General features: G+C 43.2%; 1 protein-coding gene across 3 annotated transcripts in view; it reads right to left on the reverse strand.

Annotated features, from left to right (window-relative positions):
- The window catches only part of DCX (doublecortin), an 83,102-nt gene that overhangs the window by 24,655 nt on the left and 32,462 nt on the right, over nt 1-25,985 (reverse strand). For all 3 annotated transcript variants that reach the window (XM_071442706.1, XM_071442704.1, XM_071442705.1), the window contains one exon: nt 832-934. In XM_071442706.1, the coding sequence (XP_071298807.1) occupies nt 832-934 (103 nt within the window). The remainder of the gene's footprint in view (nt 1-831; nt 935-25,985) is intronic.

The raw sequence follows: 25,985 nt of genomic DNA on the forward strand, positions 1-25,985 counted from the left end.
GGATGGCTTCTGTTGCAGTGTTGGAAACAAAAAGGTTTAAGAAAAGGCAAAATAACAAACAGAGAAAAACTGAGCCAGGTGCAGGAGGTTCTTGCTCCTGGTAAAACACCCCACAAAAGCCATCAGTTCCTTTGTTCACTTCTATTTCTAGTAAATTGCCCAAGTGAGACTTTTTGGCTTCTGTCCAATTAGCTATCCTTAAGTTTGAAATTCTGTCCCCTGAGCCTATGAAGTGGCTTTTTTCAAAGAGAGAAACTTCTGGGCTTCTTTCCTTTTTGAAGAGACAAAGGACAGTTTTGTCACTCCATCAACAGAAAACACATTTGTCACAGACATTTTTTCTGAAAAATCCTTTCCTTAGGAGTTTTCCTGAGAAGCTGAGAGGCCTCAGGAACAGAATGTAAACAGTGATTATCTGCTGCTGTGGAATGCAACAGGTGCATCTGGGATTGGCCCATGTTGGATGTTTCTAATTAATGGCCAATCACAGTCAGCTGGCTTGGACAGAGAGCCGAGCCACGGGCCTTTGTTATCATTCTTTCCTTTTCTATTCTTAGCCAGCCTTCTGATGAAATCCTTTCTTCTATTCTTTTAGTATAGTTTTAATATAATATATATGATAAAATAATAAATCAAGCCTTCTGAAACATGGAGTCAGATCCTCGTCTCTTCCCTCACTCTGAGACCCCTGTGACCACGGTCACACACATTCCTGTAGTTAAATTCCATGTACTGGGTCTCATAAACCAGCCCAGAAGCATGCAGCACTGGGACCAGGCAGGAGCAGGGGAAGGGCAGTGCAGCAGAGGCTCAGGGTGGGTTTGGTGTTACCGCTCTCGTCCAGGGAAAAGTCGTCCTGTGCATAGCGGAACTTCTCGGGGCCACAGGCGATGAACACATCATCATCCCCAAAGAAATCGTGCAGACAGGTCACCTGCAGGGAGAGCACAGGCATGCATTTCAGTGGGAATTCATTACTTTATTGTGCTATATTATTCTATACTGTATTACACAGTGTTACATTACATCTAAACAGAATCTGCCAAGCACTCGACTGTAAGAGCCTGAATGAGGGATGTGGGACTCCAGGGGCTCTCCAAAATGCAGTTTATTGTACCCAAGAGTTACAGCATCCAGGGTTGTGGGTGACAGAGCTGTGCCCACAGCTGTCAGCTCCAGCTGCAGGCAGCCCTGGACACCCTTTGGTTTAGGTTACAATGCATTTTATACTTTGCTGAGCATCTTCATACAGCAGAACCAATCTATACCTTAACTATTATCTATAGCCTATCATAACTACTGTAATTACCATATTCATGTTACTGTTCTCCAATCACTCAAAGTCAGTACATTACAGTTTAAGCTAGAAGTTGTTTTTCAGTTTTCTTGCAGTGGGAAATTCTGAGACCTTTTTTCTACTTGCAGCTTTGCTGCCTTGTTTGCCTGTGCTCTCTTTCTGCTTGGTAAAAACATCTTCTTGTTTGGGGTGGGTTTATCCTTTGCTCTAAGCCATAAAAACCCCTTCTAACTAACACACCCTTGGTTATCCAGTCAGACTGGCTCAGCAATTCTTTTCTTCTATATCAAAACTTGCTTCCATCTCTATTCCTTCATCAGACTCAACATTTAAAAATCTTTCTGCCAAGCACACATATCTGTGAGACTTTCTTGTCAAACTTTCATCCTTCCCAACACTCAACCCTGCACACACTGCCCAGAATCTCGTGACTGTCCCCCAAAAGTCCCAACACACACACACACACCTGGGCCTGACAGGCCAAGGAAACAAAACACCATCACTGTGGGTAAACAATCTCCACATTGCATTCTACTTTGGCACAACACAGGCACAGCAAATGAGATAAGAATATCCTTGTGAAGAATTGTGCCTTGCTTTTCTCTGTGAAGAGAAATGTGGGGCTGCAGCAGCGTCCTGATGGGGCCCAGCTCTGGGGAAGCAGAAGGGGGCTCTGCCTCTCTGCTCTTCCCCCACCCCAGGTTAATGTGGTCCTGCTTTCCCCAGGGCTGGTGCTCATCACACAACTGCCCAGGGCTGGTCAAGCCAAACAGAGGCATTAAACAACCCTAAAAAAACAGAGATGAGACCCCCAAACAACTCCCTTGCAAGGTCTTGGAGGTTTGGCCTTTCCCACCCAGCTGACAGGATACATCAGTCACCTGAAGGAATGACACAGCAACTTCTAAAATATGAACAGAGGTGCCCCCTGTGCCACACTGGCAGGGCTGTGACACCACTGCCTGTGCTGGGGCTGTCTTGGTACCCACAGAGCCCAAACCCTCAAAGAATCACTGGGGATAAGCACAGGTGTAGAGCTGTGACTCCTCCTGAGCAATCCTGGTGACAAATTTAAAGCCAAAACATTTTTCTGTGCTATTGGTGAAGAAACCCAAAGTATGACAGGACACCATTCCCACCACAGCACCATTTAAATCCAGATTTACTGCAGGTGTTGTGCCAGCCTCTCCCTCACTGAGTGCCTTGCTCCCCATTTTTGCCACCCTCAATAGGAGGAAGTTTTATCTTGCAGCACCTGGAGCTCCAAACTCTGCCTTGCCTTGCAGCATCAAACAGAAACAAAGCACAGGATGTGGGAGCCCCAGATCCATGGATTTAATCAGAGAACTGATAGCTGGGAGTTTAGAAAGGTGAAAATGCTTTCAGGTTGCTGAGAGAAAAATTTAAAATCCCATCAGGCTGGGAGCTCCTCCCCATTTTCAGCTGGCAAAGATCTGCAGATGATGGACTTGCTTTAACAATTCCTAACACTCTCCTGATATCCCAGATGTCCTGACCAACTGTTGTGTCAGGAGCAGCCCAAATGCTCACCTGCAATCACCCCAGGGTGGAACAGCTCCAGCAGAGCCAGCCTGGGGCAGCCACAGACCCAGCACCCAGCAAGCCCAGGGTGGCTTCCCAAAGCTCCACTTTCCCAGGAAACCCTTCCAGGCAAGCCCAGGGTCAGCTCTGGTGTTTGCAATGGAGGTGAGAGGCTGGGAGCTGCTGCTGAGCAGGGTTTTACCATGTCTGGGCACTGGGAGGGACTGCAGAGAGCACTGGAGATCACCATGGGGAGCTCACTGGAGGCAGAGCTGAGCTTCTGTATCTGCTGATCTCTTGGAGCTGGACTGTGAAAAGTTAATTTCAAGCTCTAATAAATCAACTCTAAAGAAGGCTTTTGGCTATCTTAATAAGGCTCAGTATTTCACACTGGTTAGTATAATGTATAATTAAAGCACTGCCCGTGAGTGCCAGCTCTGGTTACAATGCCAAACCTTAGTGAAAAGAATGTTTTTCACATTGTCATGACTTTCAAAATGGAGCAGGCTGAAATCTGCCATGCCTTTGATGATCAGAGTTAAAATTTCCTCTGCTAACTCCAGTGAATTCCTATTTTTGATTGTCTAAAATTAGATTGAAAATAGCTAACTTCATCTACAGAGAATTCTCCCAAAGAAAAGATGACATTTCAAACCAGCACTTGGTATTACAGCCCTCCCCCTGAGGATGTGTGGCACTGGTTCATTTGCAAATAATTGGGTTTGGCTCAACCCACCAGTTCCCATCTGAATGCTAAGTACCACACTTGTGCCACTGAAAAGACCCATGGGTTGCTCTGCTCCACTGTGCAGTTAAATCTGTGATCTAAACTTGGATCAAAAGGCTTCAGAAATTTCCCAGCCTTTTGTATGACATCAGAAAGAACCCACAGAGGCTTTTGTTGTCTCCAGGTCACAAGTCCAAGTGTGGATTTTGTCCTTGACTGCCCACAACCACCCCAAGCAAAAACAAAGTCCAGGCAATCAAGAAAATCTTCAGATCCAAGGGTCCAAACACAATGGAGAAATCCCAGAGGGTCCATGGGCAGGAACCTGACTGCATTTCAAACAGAGACACTTGCAATTCACTTTTCTGCATGCCTGCTCCTCCAGGGAGCAGTTACTGTGTGTAAATACACACTGTAGTTATATTTATATATATATATATATATATATATAAAATAATAGTTATGAACAGCTGGTGAGCACTGCAGGCTGGTATAGAATTCAATAATCTACTTGCTGAACTCTGAATATTCAGGAAACAATCACTTCTGCCTTTGCCCTATTTGTTCCTTTTTGGTTTCCTGTTGTAACTTCCACTACTGAGAGCTCACCACAACACAGCAGAAAGGGCAGCCAAAACCCAACCCCAGCCTCCTTAAACAGTGCAAAACATTGCAAAGCTCAGAAAATAGCTGGGCTCCCGTGCTGTGGGGGCTGTAGCTCTGCTGCTTATGTTCACCACGTGTGTGGTATTTTCTATTTACCTTTTGTTTATTCAACCCCAGACCCTGATCACTGCTCTGAGTCCCTGAAACACGTCCCAGGTGGTTCCTGCCCAGAGGAAGCCACTGGAGTGAACTTTCTTTGGGGAAAAATGTGATTTCTCTGCTGGATCTGAGAGCACCAGAGCCAGCTCGTCTAAGGGGGGCATGGAAAAGGGAAAATGGAAAAAGCCCTGGATATGCTCATCCCTGCAGGACATGAAGCTGGGAAGTGAGGCCATGCTGGGATAACTGGTTTGAGACCTCATTAACCAGTGTGGAATGTTTAAGGGTTGTTCTTGACAGGCAAGGCCAAACCTCTACCTGCACTAATGTTGTAGAGGCTTTTAGTGACTCCCAAATAACATTATTGGTCTTCTCTGCATCCTTCAGAAGTCTTTTTTCTGATGTTTCCTCAGAAAATAAATAAATTTCTTTATATTTATATAAATAAATTTATATATATTCATTTATATTTATTTAAATAAATAAATTTCTTTATTTCTTTATATAAATAAATACATACATAAATAAATAAATACATAGATGAATAGATAGATAGATAGATAGATAGATAAATGTAGTATGAGTCTCCCCCCAATCAGTGTGGACTTTTTGAAAGAATATTCTCTGCTTTAGCTTACTCTGATCTATCACTCTAATTACATCCCATAATTTACCTGGAACACCATGAAAAAAAACCAACCCTGAAAGAAGCTTCATAACAACAAAAAATTTACCCCAGATGATAACCTGAAAATATATTTTTTTAATGCTGTGTTTTCCTTTTAGTTATAAAGTTATTAAAGCACAGGACAAAACCCAATAGTCAGTGCAAGGAGCAATGCTGCCACTTGAAAATGGTGATTTTGTTGGTGGCTGTTGTCATGCACCCTCAGCAATGACACCAGGAGCCAGCAAAATAGGAAGAATTTGTCTTTCTGCAGTTTTCAGTCTCCAAGCATTTTCATCTATTACAAAAAATTAAACTGGTGTTTATGGGTACAGTAGACAAGATAAATAGCATTGATTTCCAAGCATGCCTTTGTTTAAGGGAGGATAATATTGGATTTGAAATTCAGGATTGAAAGGACAATATTGACTTGGGAAAGGATCATAATGCATGAAATGTTTACTCTCCAATTCCTGTAGCTTAAGCAATTCCAAGGAAGGAAATCATATCTTCACAGCCCAGTCAATTTATTTCTTACAAAGTCATTATTCCTAATAGGTCTGATGGTAGCATTTTTCTTTGTGCCAAGGTCTGACCTTTAAACCCCCTTATAATATATATTATGGAAGAAATAGAAGGCTAGGTAGAGATTAGTTTGCAATTCCTTAGGTTTCCCTGGTTAAATTAAATCCTTCTCTGCTTATATGAGAAAAAGCTTCCCTGAGAGGGCAGCCTAGCTGAGGTTTCTGCAGTGACAGTCCATCAGGGTCTGCTGCAGCAATTTTAATTGCAGAGAGGAAAAGCTGCAGCCTTGTGAGAGCTGCTGAGCCCCTGCCTCATTTTAATACAGCGCTTGTAGAACTAAGCATTTCTCAGGATTTTGACAAAATGGAGCTTGCCTCACACACACATCCCTGATGTGAGCTCACAGTTTGCTGAAATGCCTGTGCTGGCACAGGCAGGAATTCTGAGTTCACCTGGAAAAGGAGCAGTAAAACCACAGGATCCCCAGAGGAACAGCTCAGAGTAACTGGCTGTCCCCAGCTTCCTCCAGGAGGCAGCAGCACTGTTTAGAAACTGGGATTTATTCAGAAATAAAACAATGAAAAAGAATTAGAAATAAAAGGTTTGAGGACTTCAGCCTCAGCCTGAATCACCCAGCAGTGCAGAGCCCGGGGTGCTTTGAGGGGTTGGGATTTCCCAGCTCCTTTTGCCCCTCTCAGCCCCGCAGTGTCCCTCACAGGAGATGGACACTGTCCCTCCCTGTCCCTCCCTGTCCCTCCCTGCCACTCCAGGACAATCATGGGCACAGCACTGACAGAGGGTGAACTGAACCATCCTCTTCACCCTTCAGAGAAGTGTCCTTTTCACTCAGAAAATGTTCTTATTTTCAGCTCTCTCCCTCAGTCATAATGATTTTGTAAACCATTCTCTGTGCCATCTCCCTCCCATTTAGGAATTTAGGCAGCAGAACAATGATAAGTACATAAGTAGCTTCAAAGTCCCTAAATTTCTGCAAATCTAATGGTTATGTTCAAAGAAAACAGATCTCCACTTGCTTTCTTTAAATCAGAAAGATTTAAAGAATCAGCTTGTAGAAAGATTTAAAGAATCAGCTTGTAGGCTTCCGAAGGTCAGAACAGGGGGGAAACTGTCTACAGAAAAAGGCAAAAAGGGCCCAAAAGACCCCAGAAGACAATTGCATGCCTGTAAGAACAGAGCTGAATTAAGACACACTTTTCTTTCCTAGGCTGCTTTGATAGGTGCTGTAAAATCGAGCACAACCAATAATCAGATAAATCCAATTAATGTGCTTTAGATGCCTGCTCCTGTCCTTTCTCAGCACTGAGCTGAGCAAGTCAGACCAGCAGCCAGACAGGCACCAAGAGCTAAATGAGCTGAAAATGGCACTAAAACCTCTTTAAACTCTGTTTTAACTCACAGCAGCAATCTCAGGGATGTATTTACACTCCATCAGCTGTACTCCAAGGCAGATTGGCAGTGGCCTGCTTGTTTCAGGTCTGAGGAGCCAAAGCCCTACATCACAAAGGAGATTGTGCTTTATGATCATGTGTCACTTGGGTGTCTGCAATCAGCAAAGCCCAGCACAGAAACCAAACACACTCAGACTGACCCACAAAGATTCAGAAGGAATTGATGAACATGGGTAGTAAGGTCCTCACCACACACCCACAAAGAAAAAGATTGCAGAAGACTGAAGAGTTAAGGCAATGCAATGGAAAATAAAGATGTTGGTGTTGGAATGCACAGCACTTAATACATTTTTCTTTTTAACAGTCTGAAGACTGCAAGCCCAAAGCAGATACTGAATTGATTTACATTTTATTAGATTCTGGTTTCCTGCATTTAAAAATAAGAGATGTTTGGATTCAATTATTTCTTTAAAGCATGCACCCACCCACTCAATAGATTCCACATTTGCATTCACAGAATGAGAATTACTTATCTGCTTTCCTGAGGAAAAAAAATACTACTTAGAATTGATAAGCAATAAAAAGAGGAGCAGGAAAAGCACAAATATTGACCTTGCAGAGTGGACCCAGAGCACTCCTGCATGCCCAGCCTGTGTCACACCAACATTTTAACTGCACTTTGGGGAGCCCTCTCTGAGCTACCCAGCAGTGAGGGAAGGGGTCTCTGTCACCTGTGCTTCCATCTCTGCCCCCCTGGGCCACCAAATGTCCACATGGGGACCTGGCCAGAGCCTGGCCATGCTGTCCCCTACTCCTGTGAGGCACCATGAAGGGCAGGAGAAGTCACCTCTGCCATCTGGGTTTCTCTGTGACCTCTCAATAGAAACACAGAGATTTTTCCCATTCCTTCATGCATTATTCAGAGATCTCAGCTTTTTCTTGTGTTCACAGAGACCATTCAGGCCCTACCTACACAGTTTGATTGAAACAATCAAACTCACTCTCCTGCAGAGGTTTTTTTTCTTCCTTTCTCACCTACAGAAGAGAAAGTTCTGGGCCAGTCATGACCAAACCAAATGTTTTCTTTGATGCCAGAGGGAATCTTTACACCTTTTTGTTGCTGAAAAATGCAGATCCTCCTAATTAGGCTGTATAACTCCAGCAGGTTGATCATGAGTGCTTATGCTCACTTTATGAGGCAACTGAAGCAGAGTAGGGACACCAGCTCCTGACCAATATGCATTATTTCTAGGATAAGCATTTGTGATGCTTATTTAAGTGGAATAAGGAATATTCATGCATGTATGTCCACAGCAGCTTATAAGAGTTCATGCATGAAGAAATGCTGCTCTCAAGGGGCTGCAGCACACAGGGCCTGTTTATCTAAGAACTGGAAATGGGTAAGTTTGAAACAAATAACAGGAGGGAGGGAGGTCAAGAGCCAAGCTACCCAGCAGGAATGTTAAAGCTGAATTTTAATATCTCTGATGAATTAGTGGTGCTTCCAAACTGTGTGAAATCCAATTAGCCTCTGGGAGAAAGGTTAGTTTGTTATCCCCATTGCCTATACATATGGAGGAGACTGTGAAACAGATATTCAGGCTGTTGATTCTTTTTAAGCAGAAGAAAGGCTTGCTCTTGCATTCATGAGGGTATTACGCTGAGATAAACGTGCTGTGAAGTTTGGGGGAACAAAGAGCACAGCCATGCACACCAATATATAAAACATCACCATTTCTCCACTGGAAAACCATAAAATGAGGAATTCTGGGTGACAGATTGACTTTGAAAGGAGAGATTGCCAGCACAAATAGCCCCAGAACAGGTAGCACTTAGGAATTCAGAAAACTGCATCCTAATCAGCATCCCGTCATCACTCTTGAGAGGAAACTGCAGTTTTGGATGACAGAAGAGCAGCAGAGACTTTGGAAGTAGCACAACTACATGGCCAAGGTCAAGCAAGACTAATAGAAATGGGAGTCTTGAAAGTAAGGACACAGGGAGGCTGTAAAGGTGAGGCTGGAATATCCATTAATGGGATTTCCAACTCCAAAAAAACCCTAAAATCTATAGCTGTTGCTGTCCTGTTGTGCACAGTTTCACAAAAGGGAAAGGCTGTTGTTCAGCTCTGTGCAGGTCTCTCTTGAATGAGGCACTGCCAGTGATGAGGAGATTTTGGGAAATAAATCCTCACCTTGCTTACAACACAAACACAGTACTCTGTGCCAGCATGGAGTGGTTTGGGACAAAACTGATGTATCCATGCATTTCCATTTCCAGGGGGAAATCCACTGTTTTTCAACCCACCCTTCTTCCCAGCTGCTGCCCAACACGCAGCCATGGGAGGACAGGGCAGCATCCCAGCACAAATAAAGGTCTGGGAAAATGGGGATTACACAAAATAGCTGTATTTGTTCCTACATCCTCTGTGATATAGTGTAAAGAGACGTGAGAGAAAATTCTGTCCTCAGTAGTCACCCAGAGTGACAAAGGACATGACATCAAATATGACTGATGAGTTTCCCTGTAGCACGTGGATGTGTTTTACTCACTGAGGCAGCCTCTCTGAGAAATGGAGTTATTTCAGGTTGTCCCACTTCCTGCTGACATCAGTAACTGCCTTCCAAAATAGGTGCTGGGGAGAAATGAGTGTCAGACTTGCTGTTTTTATCAGTGCATCAGGAGAGTTTGGGGACATCTCAGTTCAAGTCAGGCTCCAGCATTCCTCTGGAGGAGCAAATTTTGCACTGGCTGTGTCTCTCCTGGCACAGCAGCACACTGACACACTTCCAAAGGGACACCCTCGTCCTCCTTGGCACTTGTGGTAGACAGAAGATGTTGGTTAGGATTGAGTGAGTCACAAAAAACCCACAAATCTCACTCACAGCAGCCTGGCCTTGTTTGGCCTACATCACCTTCTTTTCAAGAGTGGCAATAAAAAAAAACCAAAAAACAACAAAACACAATAAATCAAGAGAGTAACAGGATAAATGCTTTCCCTCCATCTTATTTGGCACTTTGGCAAATGGTTTTGGACTCATGTGTGCCATGCTGGGTCTCCCAGCCCAGAGCAGACACAGTACAGGGTGTGTGCCCCAATCCTTTGGGATGTGAGGGGCCCAGGCACGGGTACAGGGTTTGCCCCTCTGTTTTGTGCATCTGTACAATCCTACACATGTCCCCATCAAGTGACATGTCGAGGAGTTGATATTTTTAATTCCTGCTATCAACCTTCATGGAAAAAAGACACCAGTGTGAAGTATTCAACCTCTAAGTTGTGGCATTCACATTCTCTGAAAAAATTCTTTCGCCCAGAGTTTTTCTCCTGGGAAGATGAGAGGCCTCAGAGAAAATGAAAACAATTCTTATCTCATTTGTTTCTCCTGTGTTGTGCTCACATGTGGAATGTGTTTGGAGATTGTTTACCCACAGGTGATTGTTCCATTGCATTCTGCTGGGAGTTGTTTTCACTCTTTGGCCAATCAGGACCAAGCTGTGTTGGGGTTCTGGAAAGAGTCACAAGTTTTCATTATTATCTTTTTAGCATTCTTTAAGTGTCCTTTCTGTATTCTTTAGTATAGGATAGTATTCTTTAATATAATAGAGTATAATAAAATAATAAATTAGCCTTCTGAGAACATGGAGTCAGATGCATCATTCCTCCCTGCCACAGGGGTCCCTGCAAATACAATACTAAATAAATCTTCCTAATGCATTTCCAAACCTAGTAAGGGACAAATGTCCCATCCTCCAGCAGTATAAATTCATTTGCAGCCCATGGATCCAAGTCAGCCAAGTTCTTGAATTAAGGGAGGATGCAACTGGTCTGTGTCTAATTAGCACTGGCTTTGCATTTCATCTCACTCAAAGCATCAGTGCTGTTGCTCAATTCTTTGAATATTCTGTAAAGGCTCCTAGAGGCATTTTGACTCGTTAAATTTCAATGTTTGCCAGGATCTTTATCACACTGTTAATTCTGGAGATTAATGGGAATTAAAAATGGCGGCCTTTAAAAATTAAATTGTAACAGATGCTACATGAAATCTAAAGGAAAGTAACAATTGTTATCAAGCTGTTCTTCCAGGGAGCTAAATTTTCTTCCTTAATTACAAGTCTGAACCTGTTCTTTGTGTTTTGGGAGATATCCTGAATTTACAGCTAATGCATATCCTTTCCCTATCAGAAGAGTTTTGTTTTCACCCTAATTTCTGTTAATCTTTGAATAAAGCTATTATTTTTTTCTCTAATTAACAGGTCTTTTCAACTCAGCTGACAGAGAACAGAGTAGTGGAAAATTCAGCTTTATGTCCTGAGCTAAACCATATTAGGGTAGAAATTAACAGTGTTAAGCAGGCTGGGAGATAAAAATACTTTGTATAGCACATGTAGAGAGGCTGCCGAAATGGATGTCCCAAAGCCTTTCACATGAAAATATCTTTTTTTTTTTCCTTTTTTTTTGCAGTGTATTTCATCCCTTCCACGCCTGCAGGACCAGTGAGAGGTTCTAGCTTAGTGTGCAGCAACGTTAATAGAATAATTGATGCAGGAATAGTGAAATAGATGATGTGTAAAATGGCAGGCTGCATAATTGTCTGGAGTGAGTTCAAGTATTTCTGCAGTGAAAAATTGTCCTGTTTTACACTCCCATCACGTCTCCTCGCTGCTGCGTGGCAAGCAGATTTCATTTGGAGAGGATGCCAAGATGCAGTTGATTTACTGGAGGGATTCCAGAAGGCAGGAGGTCAAAACCTTCCTACCCCAACGAAACAGCACCTGGGAGAGGCATTACAGGGCTCACACTGCTTTGGGGAGCAACCACTCAAATTACAGCTCAGCAATAAACACACAGAGCACATCAGGGTGGAGCTGGGCCACTGAGCAGTGGCAGAAGAGCACCTGATTAGAGAAATGAAAATATGACTTTGTAATGTTTGACCTTTCTTTTTGCAATGTAAAATATTATGTGATGAAAGGAAGGGGGAATGGAAAGAACGCCAGTTTTTAAAATTATGATGCAATTAATTTCTGCTCCTGTGAAACATGCAAGAGCCATTACATTTGCATGGCATTTCTCATCAAATCAATTGTAGACTACTGAAGCAATTAGAAACTAATTGCTATGAGATTCCCCCAAGAGATAGATGATGGAAACAGGAGGTGGCCAGAGACTTACAAGCAGAAGTGTGTCTGTTTCTTTGCCAATCTCTAGGAAACAGCACATTCCACCCCTGGAATGGTGCAGAGGTGGCTGCAGGGCTCCCAGATCAGCCTGCTGCAGATGGCTGCACTCCCTGACATTCCCTTTGTGCACTCTCTGGGATAATTGGGTGTTGCTTTGCTTCTTTGAACCCCAGGAATGATGCACCAGGATTTTTAACTCCTCTGTCCCTCACTGCATGAATTCCTCAGCTCCTCACCCATCCTTCCCTGTCCAGCTCTTCCCAGCCCTCACCCCTAGAGACTGAGCATCATTTCCATGGTAAATGGATCCTGCAGGACACCAGCCTGGCATCTGTCACACAGTGCCTGCCTGTCCTGCCTCAGGCATGGCCTGAGCTGGCATCCCCACCCTGCTGTGAGGCAGGAACGAACACAGGGGGCACCTCACAGTGCTCTTCACCTTGCCAGGGGGGGATAGTGCAGATTCTTTCCTCCCCTGACCCTTCCTGCTGATCCTCACCTCTGCACAAAAGAGTTTTTTTTTCCTTTGCAGGTTTTGATTCAGTTTCTGATCTCAATTATGGGCCCAGCAGCCCCGGGTCAAAGCATTCTGAGTCCTCTTTGTGACTGTGATCAGAAACTCTGCAACTGCAGTTAAACAGAAAGATTTTAAATAACCCTTTGTTAGGTTCAGCAAAGCTGACACATTAATAATACCCATTTAAAGATGCAGGTGTCCTTTTTGGCTTGTAATTGTGGAGTTTTTTGTTTGTTTCAGGGTTTAATTTTGTTGTGGATGCCAAGAAAGGAACGAGGTTTGTTGTCTGCTCACGATGGGAATGCTGCTCATACATAAATGGACGTGCAGGCATTGCACAGACACTGAGGATGCAGTCATGAGCAGGAATGTAAATAGAAGGGCCAAGGCCACACTGGCACATGAGCCTCTTGGTGCAAATCCACGGGAGAATTCCACAGAGCATCACTCGGGCTTTGCTCCCTGATCATACTGACAGCACTTCTGAAACTCTGTATTTTTAGTTTTTCCCCCTCAAATGTTTTACAGCCTCCCTTTGCTGCCCTTCCATCTCAGAGGCAGATCATTTCTGACAGGTAATCCAGCAGTATCAGCCTCTCCCTCCCCTCAGTGCTGTGCTTTCAGTTTGCTCCTGCACTCCCATAAACATCCAGCACAGACAGCCAGGGCTGAGCTTTTTTAAGATATTTTTCAAATACTGAATGTCTGCAATTCCAGTTGGGCTCAAGAACTGCAGAAAAACAGCATTTCTGAGGCTTGGGATAGCAGGGATCAGTGGAGAGAGGTAGTTGTAACAAAACCAGTGTTGTGCTTTCCCTGGTGTCTCTGAAGAAATCCTGTTCAGAACATACATTTCCATCCGGAATTTGGTGCTGGAGTTCACTGAAATGTCACTGTGCTAAAACAACTTTCTCGAATTCCCCCCTGTGTGCCCAGGCAGTGCAACATCTGTAACCAAATAAGGCAACACCAGCATCCTTATGAAAGAATTAGGGACTCATGTCCTGACAATTAACATGCTGGTGCAGTCGATTCCTGCAACATCAACTCAGCCATGATACCTGCACACTACAACAGCTTAACAAGCATTTTGCTTTTGCTGGCTTGAACTCAAACATGCCAAAGTAATTGTAAAAACCTGACACTCTTCTCCCTTTGTAGCCCAGGCTAAATATTTTGTTTCTTTCCCCCAGAGAATACATAATCTACACTATTGCATTGTTTTAGTTCCAAGGCAGCCTTCTTAGACAAAAGAAAAATACTGGCTGCCTAGAAAATCAGCCTTAGATAATGAATGGTACATTCTCTTTGCAACTCCTTTTCACTTTTTTTTGTAACAGCAAGGCAAGTACTAAATTCATTTATCCTAGCTGACTTATATTTCAGTTTTTACTGAGAACGCTGCTGTCCCTTTCCTCTGGTTCTCTGATCTGGTCCTGTAGATGCACCCATTGTCCCTGGGTTTGTTTAATTAATTCACAGTTTTATTCAGCTGGGCTCTGACCATGTGTGCAAACCAAACTCTCCTGGTTACTCAGTGAGATGCTGTTTTGCACCCAGATCTCCTTCACTGGGAGGCTGTATAAATATACATTTATTTATAATGTATAAATGTGTATTTACACATTATGTGTAAATATACATTTATTTATAATGTATAAATGTATATTTACACATTATGTGTAAATATACTTTTAATTAAGGACCATCAGGTGGTCATAGAACTAAGCATTATATCACAATAACATAGTGACTCAAAAGAGTGCTATTCATGTAAGATTTAGGCCAGTGAGTGGCAGAAAAAGTTCCCAGTCTTTTCCAGAAGGGATTTTTTTTCTTCTCTTCAGGATGCAAATGGAAATCTGGGAAGTCTTATCTTATGATGAGCCTTTGCCTTTCTAATATCATTTAAAGAGCCCATTTAATCCCATTTCAACTCACCTATACTGAATTAGAAATAAAGCATCACTTTTGTAAGATCTGCCACTGTGCTCCAGCTATCCACTCCAATTCTGCATTAAAGGACATCTCTGAGGAGCCCTGGGGTGCTTTTATTCCATCCTTTGCAGCTCTTCTAATGCTGATGAGGGATGTCCCAGAATTTGGGGGAATTTTGGGCTTACCCTGGTGAGAAGCACACCCAGAGAGAAAGTCTGAGCCCTTGAGATCAGGGCTTGAGTGTGGGGCAGAATTGGAACAATGTGAAACAGGTACTTTGAAACAAAAAATGGATCACTAACAGCAGCTGTGTCCCACCTGGAGGTGCCTTGGGTACCTGTGAAAAATAATGCCATTCAATGTAAAATTTCCTTGAACTAGATTTAATTTGGAATGTGCTGATGACAACTTGCTTTGGTTTTGTTTTGGTTTTTTTTTTCCAGCAGGTAGCATCACAGCAACACACAAGGAAAGGGATCCCATTTGAATTGTGTACATATTCATCATGTTGTAATTTCCCACTCATGCTCACAGCCCCTAATAAGATGATGTTGCTCTCTTGTTTGTGTACACAGCCCAGCCTGCTGTTTGGGGGTTAATGAATGATAGCAAGTGAAAGCATGGAAATAAAATTAGCAATGCCCAGAGCAACCCACTTTATCAAACTCACCAGTTTATAGGATTAGCAATGGATTCTGTGCAAATCTCTGCTATGGGTATTACAGGGCAAGATTTATGCCAATTAACAGAAACAGTGCAGATTATTTGGGAAGAGCATTGACAAGAGTTAAAAACTCCCTCTACTTTCAAACTATGTTGTTGGGACATCCATTTGAAGCATTCAACCCCACTTACAAGGTTATTTTTGCTCATCTCCCAAGTGCTATTTGATTTCTTACATGTATTCATGGCATTGTTTCCTGAGGCAATGAAGAAGGCTGAATTGTTCCTTTCCTAAGATAAATCTTGCACTCTCAGACTTCTCTGGGTTCAGGTCAGGCTGCCCTTGTCAGAGCCCCACGTGTGTCACATTCTGCACTCCCCTGCAGCAGATGTGATTCCAACCACACAGACTCCACTGGGGAAATTCCCTGCCCAAATCCCCATGGCAATCAAGGACCTGAGGGAGAGAATTCCAGAAATGGGTTGGTAGGTGCCACTTGAGCAGCAGCAGAGGAACATTGCTGATGGAACTCAGCTCCTAAAACCTGCAGCTCTCGTGTGGGCATCAGGACAGCAAATCCACAGACAGATTTCATTGATAATCAGATTAGAAAAGGAAAACTTCATGGAAAGTGGACTTTTCCCATATGCTCAAACCTACAAGACAGGAACAAGCCTGAAGCTGGTGCCATTGAAGATAAAACATCCCTTGGAAAGCCAAGTTTTTGGGGGAGGGCCATTTGTTCTGCTTTTCTACAACCAATTTTTAATAAATTAATGAACTTCCAAGACAGCATGCTCTCCTCTCTGCACAGTGGATGATTTGGAGCCCTGGGGGATGTGTGAGCTAGTCCCACTCTGAAGGGACAAAGATGCTGAGTTTGGTCTAATTCCACACACACACACGTGCCACAGATCCACTAATGGGTTTTTGCTCTAAAACAGTTGATAATCTCCCAACCAGTTTATTCTGAAGAAAAGCTGGTTAATAGAACTAGGTATTTACAACTGTGACAATTACATTGAAGCAATTTGTGTGCGGACATAATTATGTTTCTAATGAAGATTAACTTAAATTAAATGCTTTTAATTACAATTTGCACTGCCTTTGGCTATTGTGCAGACCGTGTTCTGACACTCATGCCTCACCAGACACGAGATTTACACTTTGCTGTGTCAAAGCTGATCATAATTATTGGCTGGATATTTGCTGTCAGGTGCTGCTGACATTGCAAAAGGGCTCAGTGCTGGAAGCCACGGTGTGGAAGGATCAGAGATTGAACCTTTCAAGAGCTGTTTGCTCAAACTCCTCTGATAACACCCTGTCTGCCCTTGTGACTGCAATTCTACTACCTGTCTGCTCCAGCTTTCTCCAGAAGGAGAGGGAATGCTGCTTTTTATTTCCAGAGGAGCACATGGAAGCCTCTGTATCTGTATTATTTGCTGGAGTCCCTTCTTCTTGATAACTATGGGAACCCAGTTTACATATTAGATCCAAATTTGAAAAAATTAATTCCAAAGGGTCCTTAGGGGCAGTATCTTCATTATTCAGAAAATCTTGGCATGTAAACTCCACCTACCAGCATTCAAAAGGAATGAGTGATCAAAGCCAGATTACAGATTCATTAGTGATTAATCTGTTCAGGAAAACCTTCCCTGGTGCTTTGCAGGAATATGATAGGAATATGATTAATAGTAATAGTTACAATAGGATCACAGCCAAACCCATAAACAGCTACTAAGAAACACAACCACAGGAGCCTTGGAGTTTCCCTCCTGAGGGGATCTTGTTTGGTGGAGATGTACTCAGAGCTCTGTGTCCTTCCACAGTGACTGGAGACCTTTACAAGCCTCCACATCCCTGGGAAGAGTTGGTAATAAGAGACCTTAGAGGGCACAGCCTCAAGCTGCACCAAGGGAAATACAGGTTGGATATCAGGAAAAAGTTTTTTCAGAAAGGGTGATAAAGTTCTGGAATGTTCTGCCTGGGAAGTGATGGAGTCCCCATCCCTGGGTGTGTTTAACAAAGCCTGGATGTGGCACTGGGTGCCAGGGTTTAGTTGAGGTGTCAGGGAACAGGTTGGACTCAATGATCTTGAAGGTCTCTTCCAACCCTGTTCTTCTGTGAATTCTGTGATTCTGTGACCTCACTGGCATTTCAGTGCCAGAATTGCAGTGCCTTGCCTCCTTTGTGCCCTGTCCAACTCTCATGTCTTCAGGAAAATTGAAGATGACATCAGGCAGGGCAGAACTTAGCCCAGGGCTTCCCCTCTTGGGGTTTGCCTCGTTCTTCCTCTCCATGTGTTGGAGTGGGAATGAGTTACAGAAAATATTTCATCTCTTCTTTCTGTAAAGACTGTCACCAAAACAACTCTCACATGTGACATTCCACTTCCAGCACATCCCTGTGGCTTGGAGCCTGCATCAGCACACACTGTCCTTCCCCAGGGGCTGGGACAGCCCCTGCCTGCCCTCCTTGGGAAAGGGAAACCAGGAGGGGCTAAATCCTCCTTTAAAGCACAGGCTCAGCATAGAGGAGGAGCATTTTGTGCAGTAAGAAACATAACAAATCCCCAGTAAAAGTTACAGCCTGTCTGATTTGCCTCACAGGAAAGAATCACAGAATGGTTTATGTTTGGGAAGAGCCTTTAGATCACTGAGTCCAGCCACTAACCCAGCCCTGCCAAGGCCAGCACTCAGCTGAGAATAATGCTCATCCCACTCAGCATTCATTCCAATACATATTTCATCATGTTGATGCATATTTTATTGCACTGTTTGTACCAATTCCTCCAGCATTTTGCTTTTGCAATGGTGCCTAATAAGCCATGATTGCATGGAGCCCTGTGTGTTGGTGACTGCTGGGATTCCCTCCTGTCCCAAGGAGGGAATGATCCTTCCAGGCTCCTGTTTTCCTTCTGTAGTGCTTCCAGTTTTGTTCTCCCTCCCTGGGTTTCTCAGCCCATGATTTTCCATCACAAGAATGATGCCATTCCCAGCTCCACTCAGGCCATTCCTGCAAACTTTCACCCTCCAGCTTTTTAGATACAACATCCATGGCCACTCTACCCACATAAACAAAAAAAAACTTGGAATTTTTACTTTCACCCACAGTCATCCTGATTGGACTAAGTTTTATTCATGGAAATACAGATTGTTATTTGGTAAAATATAAAGAAAAATGCATATTTGCACAAAAGATAAAGCCAATGCTCACCATCTTTTTTTATTTTTTTCTGAGCTGCTGTTTCTGAGTTAAGAGGCTGGCTTGTGGATGGCCAGGGCAGTGCACCACACTCTGCAAGATCAGGCAATGGAAACCACAAATATTTGTGCAGTACATTATTTCCAACAGGTTATTTCACCCACCAGAGGAGTCTCCCAGCTTTTAAGAGCTCAGCAAGAAGGATGTAGAGCAGTCTGATGATTCAGTTCACTCCACAGCCCAAGCTAATCCTATAAAGAGCCACCTAAAAATGCACAAAAGATCATGTCTGCAGAGCTGTACACGTCTGCTTATGTTTCTATATTTGATGTATATTTATATCTTTATGTGCAAGCACACAAAGATGATTTCACATCTTGAAAGAACACACAATATAATATTTTACAATATCCCAGAGGAAATGAGGTCGTGGTTTCACCATCAGATCCTCAAGGACAAAATGTCAAAGCAGCTGTTGAAGGTCCTACATCAAATTAGTTCCTATAAAGAAATAGATTCCTGTCTACAGAAATCACTGGTGGCTTTAATGACCCATGTTAGAACTTGGAGCATTTGAATAAAGCTCCACGAATGTATCAAAATAATTGAAATCAATCCACTTGCAGAGTGATGTCTTTTTAATCAAATGCCATATGTGTTTTTGCACTCAAATTTAACACATTAATTTTAGGCGGTTTCCCTAAGAGAAATTGAATAAATAAATTTGTATGTATTTATTTCTAGCAGTACAAAATACATCCCCTTCCCAACACACATCAGGGCAGATTTACAGAAATGAATTAAAGAAACATACACATACACACACATATATGTGTGTGTCTGTGTATATATATATATAGATAGATAGATAGATAGATGACAATTTTTAATATATATATATTTTAATAAATATATATCTTAAAATGTCTTTTTAAAACTTTTAAATTAATTTTAAATATATTTTAAAAATATTTTTATTTCTATATAATATATAAAATATAAAAATATATCTACATATAAAAATAAAATATAAAAATTATTACAAATATATAAATAAATATATAAATAATATAACATATTTTATATAAATATATATTAACAATACAATATATTTATAATATCTATATATAAAATATTGTTATAAATATCAATAAAATTATTTATACAATTTTATTTTCATTCAATAATTTAATTAAATTTTATTAATTCTTCCACTTAATTATTTAATTATTCAATTTCTTATTGTTATTCCATTATTATTGTTTATATATTAAAAATATATAGAATTATAAATATAATTTTATATATATTTAATTTATATATAAATTATTTATATTTTATATATTTATATACAAATATATATAAATATATTTATTTATAATATACATAAATATATATATTTATATTTATATGTTATTTATTTATATATATTTAATTTTTATATAAATTTTTATATATAGATATAAAAATTACCATCTTTGTGGGCACCCAATGATGCCCAGGGAAACACAAGAGTGAGGAGCACCACTGACACTTTTTCAATGTGTTTCAGGCCACTGGGAAGGCAGTGTCCAAGTGTGAGGGCCTTCAAGGTAAAGCTGCCCCTGAGGTATTGGATTTTGGATTTGGGAAGCCCTCAGAGCCCCCACTTTGCTGGTGCCTCAACACTTGAGGTAAGAGAAGCCCTCTCAGGAGCTCATGCCCCAAATTATCTGCAGTTCTGAAAATCCAAATCAATACCCTGATTTTGTAACAGAGCAGCAGGGAAATAAAAAGAGAAAGAAAAAAGTGTTTTAGCAAATGACAGCCTTGCAGGCTTTTTCCCCTCTCTTGATGTTCTCTGGGCAGAAGGGCAGAGAACAAAGCCCAGCCTGGCCGGCTCCAAAGGGCTGGATTAGCATCCTGAGACCCAGCTCCCAGGAGCAGATGGGCACAGGAGGCCCCTGGGACAGGATCTCACAGATACAAAGCCTGGAGAACAGGTCAGGATCCCTGCCATGGCTGCAGCCAGAATCCTGTCTGGGCAGGCTTCAAAGTTTGCTCTGGGGCCAGTAAAGCACAGGCACTGAACTGGCTGAATTGAGCTAAACTCAGTCATTCTCCTCTCCCTCTGAGGGTGACATAACCCAGCTGGTTCCCACCATGCCCTGTCACCAAAGGGGTGGCAGGGACAGCCAAAGGTGATACAGAGACTCCATCCTCAGAGGGCATCAAAAGACACTTTATTATTAGAAATTCACAGCTCCTATAGAAACCATGGTGGACCTAAGACCTGATTGCCCTTTAGGAATCTTCTCTCACCTATTGGTGAACTTATGAATAGCACGCTCTGGAAAACCATACCTATAACAATGGCAACAGAAAGGGAGATAATAATTGTTGGAATTCTTTCCCCTAAGTTTCCCACAGCTTCTACACAGCTTCCCAGGATTTTCCTGGGAGAACCATGTCTCTCTCTGTTCACAGGATATGTAATTATGTAATTACTACAATCCTCCATCTACACAGCATAAGGAGCACTGGCACAAACCAACCCCAGAGATGTGTCCTGACAATGCAAAGAACTGCCCCAGTGTCACCCCTGCAGGTGACAGGCAGTGCCACCAGCCTCAGGTGGCAAACTTTACAATATGTTTACCCAGTTTTTGAAAAATCCCCCAGCCCATGCTTTCAAGGTGGTTTTTATCAGTCCATTGCAGCTCTCCACTTTGCCTGGTGCATGGTGGGGGACAGGTACACCCACCCAATGTGTTTCTGTGGTGGGGCAGGAGGGCAGGATTGGTGTGGTGGAGGACAGCATTCCCTTCCTGCAGCCAGGATCAGCAGGGGCAGGACATTCCCTGGGCATCCAGGTGCTTCAGGAACAGGTAAGGCCATTTATCCAACCAGCAAAGCAGCTTGAAAAGCATCTTCTACCAAACAGAACTTCAGTGTTTGCAAAGGATGCTGCAAAAGCACTGCTGACTCTGCTTTAGCTAATTCCCTTCTCCTGCTCTTTCAAATCATTCCCTATGGCAAAATAATGATAAAGAGGCTCTTCTACCAGCCACAGATGGCACAAGTAATGATCCCAAGCTTCAGGTCACCAGCCTGTTTGTTGCCCTCTCATTTCATCCTGTACTCTCCATGCACACCTCCCCCCACAAGAAATTCTTTGTTCATTTTGGAGCTGTGAAAAAAAATCGAGTTATTTCAGCTGCTCACACCTACAGGCCCCATTTCCACCTGGAGGTCCTCCAGGGATAAGTGGAGATTAATTGTGCTCTCCTCCAAGTCCTTACTTTGATAAATGGAATTTGCCTACGTGCTTTATCCAGGAAGAGCAATTTTGAACAGGTATGGAGTGCACACAGTGCTGCAGTTCAGCACAATGCAGCTGGGAGCCTGGTTAATTGACAAGGAAAAATAGAAATAAACCTTCCAGGGACTGTAGGAAATCTTAGTGGGGGGAGTGGGAGAGGTGTGGGAAGGATCACTGGGCTGGGCAGGGGAGGAGGGAAATGCTGAAACCTCTCCAGTGTGGTACCTGCTGGGGGACCTGGACCAGCCAAGAGGGCTGAGGGTGTAAAATGAAAAGAGATCAGTGAGGGAAGGGGTCTTGGCTTCTTTTAGGACCAGAGTGACATCTCCTACCACAAAATGAGATGTAGCACTGGCTTAATTTGTAACATACCTGAGCTGCACTGTCCTTCCTGAGGATGCAGCATCACCTCCCACATCCAACACCAAATGTACTTGATTTCCCTGGGTTTTGGTCTGACTCACCCTTGAATAATTTAATCAAGCATGAGTTGCCTGGAGTGTTCTTATGCTTGACTAACTGCTTGTTTTGGAAGGTGCTCTTTCTCCCCCAAATTAAAAGGTGTGCTCAACCAAAGTAATCCTGTTTTGTTGAGGCATAAATCCATTTATGCAAGTTACCAAAGTTACCACTGAGCTTTTGAGGGCTGGAAAACTTAAAGAGTGTCCTATATTGAACTGAATCACAAGTACTTCCCCATTTCATCAATATTCCCTGAACTTCCCACTCTGAATTCCTGCAGGAGCAAGTGCCTTTCCCTATCAGAGTCCTTACATTAAAATTTTTAATCTTTTATGCCGCCTGCTGGGACCGTCTGAAAAAGGAGCCCAGAATAACCACAGTGATCACAGCAATTCTAAACTTTGAACTTAAATTCATCCATTTGGCGCCTGTGATTACTGAATTTGAGCCCAATTTGACACCACCCTTATTTTGAGGCAGATTTGCTACAACATTTCTTTTGCCATGTGCCAGTTCAATTACAAATACTCTGTCTCCACGCTGCTGCCTTCCAGATGTGCTGAACTTCCCTCCTGCAGACTGCAAGAAAATGACTTGGCTCCCTTTGCACTGCTTTCTTTTTATTCCATTACATCAGGCAAATAAACAAGACTAATTTGCACTAACTTAGTACATCACTTAAAATATCCTGCACTAATTTTTTCCTCTGAAGAGATACCAAAAAAACCCATCCAAGCCCCATGCATTGGTAACCTGTACACTAAAATATCCATATTCTTTCTTATTCTAGGGAGAAAGAGAAGGATAGCAAGCAAGAGGAATTATTATAACATCTCCCCAGGAGGTAAATGTTGGTTCTTTTATATAACTGAATTTCATTCCTGGTGTTCAAGGACCAAATCGTGTTTGAGCTTAATTTTCAGTCCACCTATTTTATATAAATGCTGGAATAAAATGGAGAAGAATCTGGTCAAATTCACTATAGTAGTTTAAGAAGGCACTGGACACTTGCCTCCTACAGGTTTTGGGGGTGTTTTTTTTTTTTTTTTGGTGACTTCCAAGATCTGGTCTCTTGGTTATAATTCATCCAGTGACAACTTTTAGAGCAGCACTGATCCACAGATGGAGATGCCAAGCAAATGGCTCTGCTCAGTGTCCTTATCCCCAAGATAAGGACAAGACAGATATAAAATCCCCAAGATATCCCCAAGACAGACCCCTGACAGAACCAGTGCTTACCTTTACCCAAGGCCCTTCAGACTTGAGATCTGCTCCAGCAAGCAAATGCAGGCGACCTATTTGATAAGGCTGAAATAATCATCAGACTGGATACCTCTTATAACCAAGGAAATGAACTTTGGGACCTCCTGATTCCCCTCCTGAGCTCCACAAGAGGATGAACGTTTCCAGTCTAGTGCACCAGCCGTGCTGGATTTAGAGCATTTGGCCTCCTAAACAATTTTAATGTTTTTTTGCAGGAAGGAGGCAGCACATCCCACGGGCATCCTTCCATTCAGCTGTACAGACACATGTTTGAATCCTCTGCCCACTGGGCTGTGCAGAAATGTCTCCCTCCTCACCTCCACGGGCACGTGTGGAAGCTGCTGCTGCTGCTGCTGCTGACCCGCCAGCCACCCGCGCTGATGGAATTGCTGCAGCACCTGGGCCTTGACCAGGTGAACCAGGGCTGTGTGCAGAGCAGAGCTACCACAGCAAGGCACAGCAGCCCTGTATGTGCCCTGCTTCTGTCTGTTCTGGCTTTGGGGACCTCACACCAGCAGAGCTCCCCTCAGACCCCACTGCCAGCAGCGCCAGGCTTCGTTCGGCCATTTACACCAACATAAAGTGAGAGCAGACTGCAAAGGAAGACAGAAAATCAGGGGCTCTGTGGCCAGCTGGACAATAAACAAGCACCTCCACTAATAGGATTAGACTCTTGCTAAATTACAAGTGTGTCAAGTTTACAAACAATCAGATTGGGGCCGTGCCCTCAATTTGCAGCGCTTGACACCACAGGTGGCAGCTCTGGGGCAGGCACACTGAGCCTCTTGGTACACACATTTGTATCTGGAAGTTCAATATAATGCTCTCCTCCTCTCCAGTCAGACATTTTCCTATTTTCCTCTCAGCACATTAAGTGTATCCCTAGCTCAGTGCCTCTGTCCAGGTTCATTTCCCTGTCACTTGCTGCTGCACTCACAACTCGTGCCTGCTGATGGCCAGCACAGTGGAGAAGCCAAGTGCAAGCTGGAGTAGATGTCTGCTCAGTAAGCAAAAGAAAAATCTGAAAATTACCCCCATAGAAGTGGAGGAAGCCTGGAACTGGGAGATTGTTTTGTGTTCTGCAGGTAAACAGACAAATGGTTGGATTAATAAAGTCCAGTTCTGCTTACAGATTCTCAGATGAGATTTGAATTCCAGTATTTCTGACTGCTCCAGTCTGTTCTGCACATCCCTGTACATTAATGAGCCAGAGCAGCATCTCAGAAGGTGTTTGTCTTACCCTCCAGTGATGCAGCAGAGGGAAAGGGGCCACATCATGGACAGCAGGAGCTTGGGTGGCTGACAGTCCATCTCTGACCATGCCAGTGACACAAACAGAATGAAAATAAGATAATTAGGGAAGCACCTCAGAGGAAAATATCCCTTGGAAGGCAGGCAGGAGAAGATATTTCTTAGAGCTCTCTCCTGTGCAATGCAGCTCCTCTGCCACAGCCTGAGCAGCTCAGCTTTTCCACAGGGCTGAGGCAACTCCTCAGACAAAGGATGTGCTGGGTTCCATCCCTGCTGCTGGGGAGATGTGAGAGCCCAGCTGCACTGAGATGCTGCATGCTCAGCCCCACTGCCCTCACCTCCCCTCTGCTCAGAGAACTCTGCTGCAAGGATGCAGAAATTACCCTGAGCTGCTCGGCTGGGATAATTTAGGAGAGGTTTTTCTTCTGCACATTTTGTTTTTCCTCTGCAGCCATGGAGAGGACAAATGCTGAACCTCCTGCCTGGAGCTGCCTCAGATGATGGCAGGGAGAAAATAGTAAAGGTTGTTTTGTCTGGTGCCTAAGTGGATAAAATGGCAGCTTTGCCCTAAGAGAAAACTGGGTAATTTCTGAGACTGGCAGAAGAATGCTCCTGCTAACAGTATCATGCTCAAAATCCTCTGTACACCCTTTCCAAATGCATTTTTAAACTGTTAGCACTTAAACAAGGGACAGGAGCAACACTGCTAGGAAGGACAAGGAAAACAATATGAACTACATTACTTTGGTTTTAAAAGCAGCTTTAGGAACAGATTATCAGCCAGTGTAAGTCAATAAATCTGCACTGTTTTTAATAGAGTGACCCAGGCTTATGTGAGTTCTTCCTCTGCAAATAGCACCTCAGACCTTCCTGTTTACAGCGTCTCAAATTCTTGCTTTGGGGATATTCCATTGTCAAAAGGGATCTATTTTCCTAACAGTTCTCTTGCAAATACATCCCTAAATGTGACAGCCAGACAACTCCCATACCAGCCCTGCTAATGGATTTCTGCAAAGTCTAGACCTGCATGCACTGTGCTTTGGGAATATGTTTGTTCTGAGTGCTACCAGAAATAGCATCTCCACCCCTGTGCCATCAGTTACATGGCTGCTACCCACAAGTCATTCTTCCACAGCTCTCCACTGCTGAGAGCTCAGCATCTTGCTCCCAGCTAAGAGGAAGGAGGAAAGGGATGGAAACCTTGAGTATCATGCCTAGTTATTACAAATACACTGTGGCCCTGGGGATGTTCCCAGGCTGGGGCTGAGGTCC

The sequence above is a fragment of the Agelaius tricolor genome, unplaced genomic scaffold (genome assembly GCF_023055355.1).
Source record: "Agelaius tricolor isolate 1412-34295 unplaced genomic scaffold, bAgeTri1.0.p SCAF_17, whole genome shotgun sequence".
NCBI lineage: Eukaryota > Metazoa > Chordata > Aves > Passeriformes > Icteridae > Agelaius > Agelaius tricolor.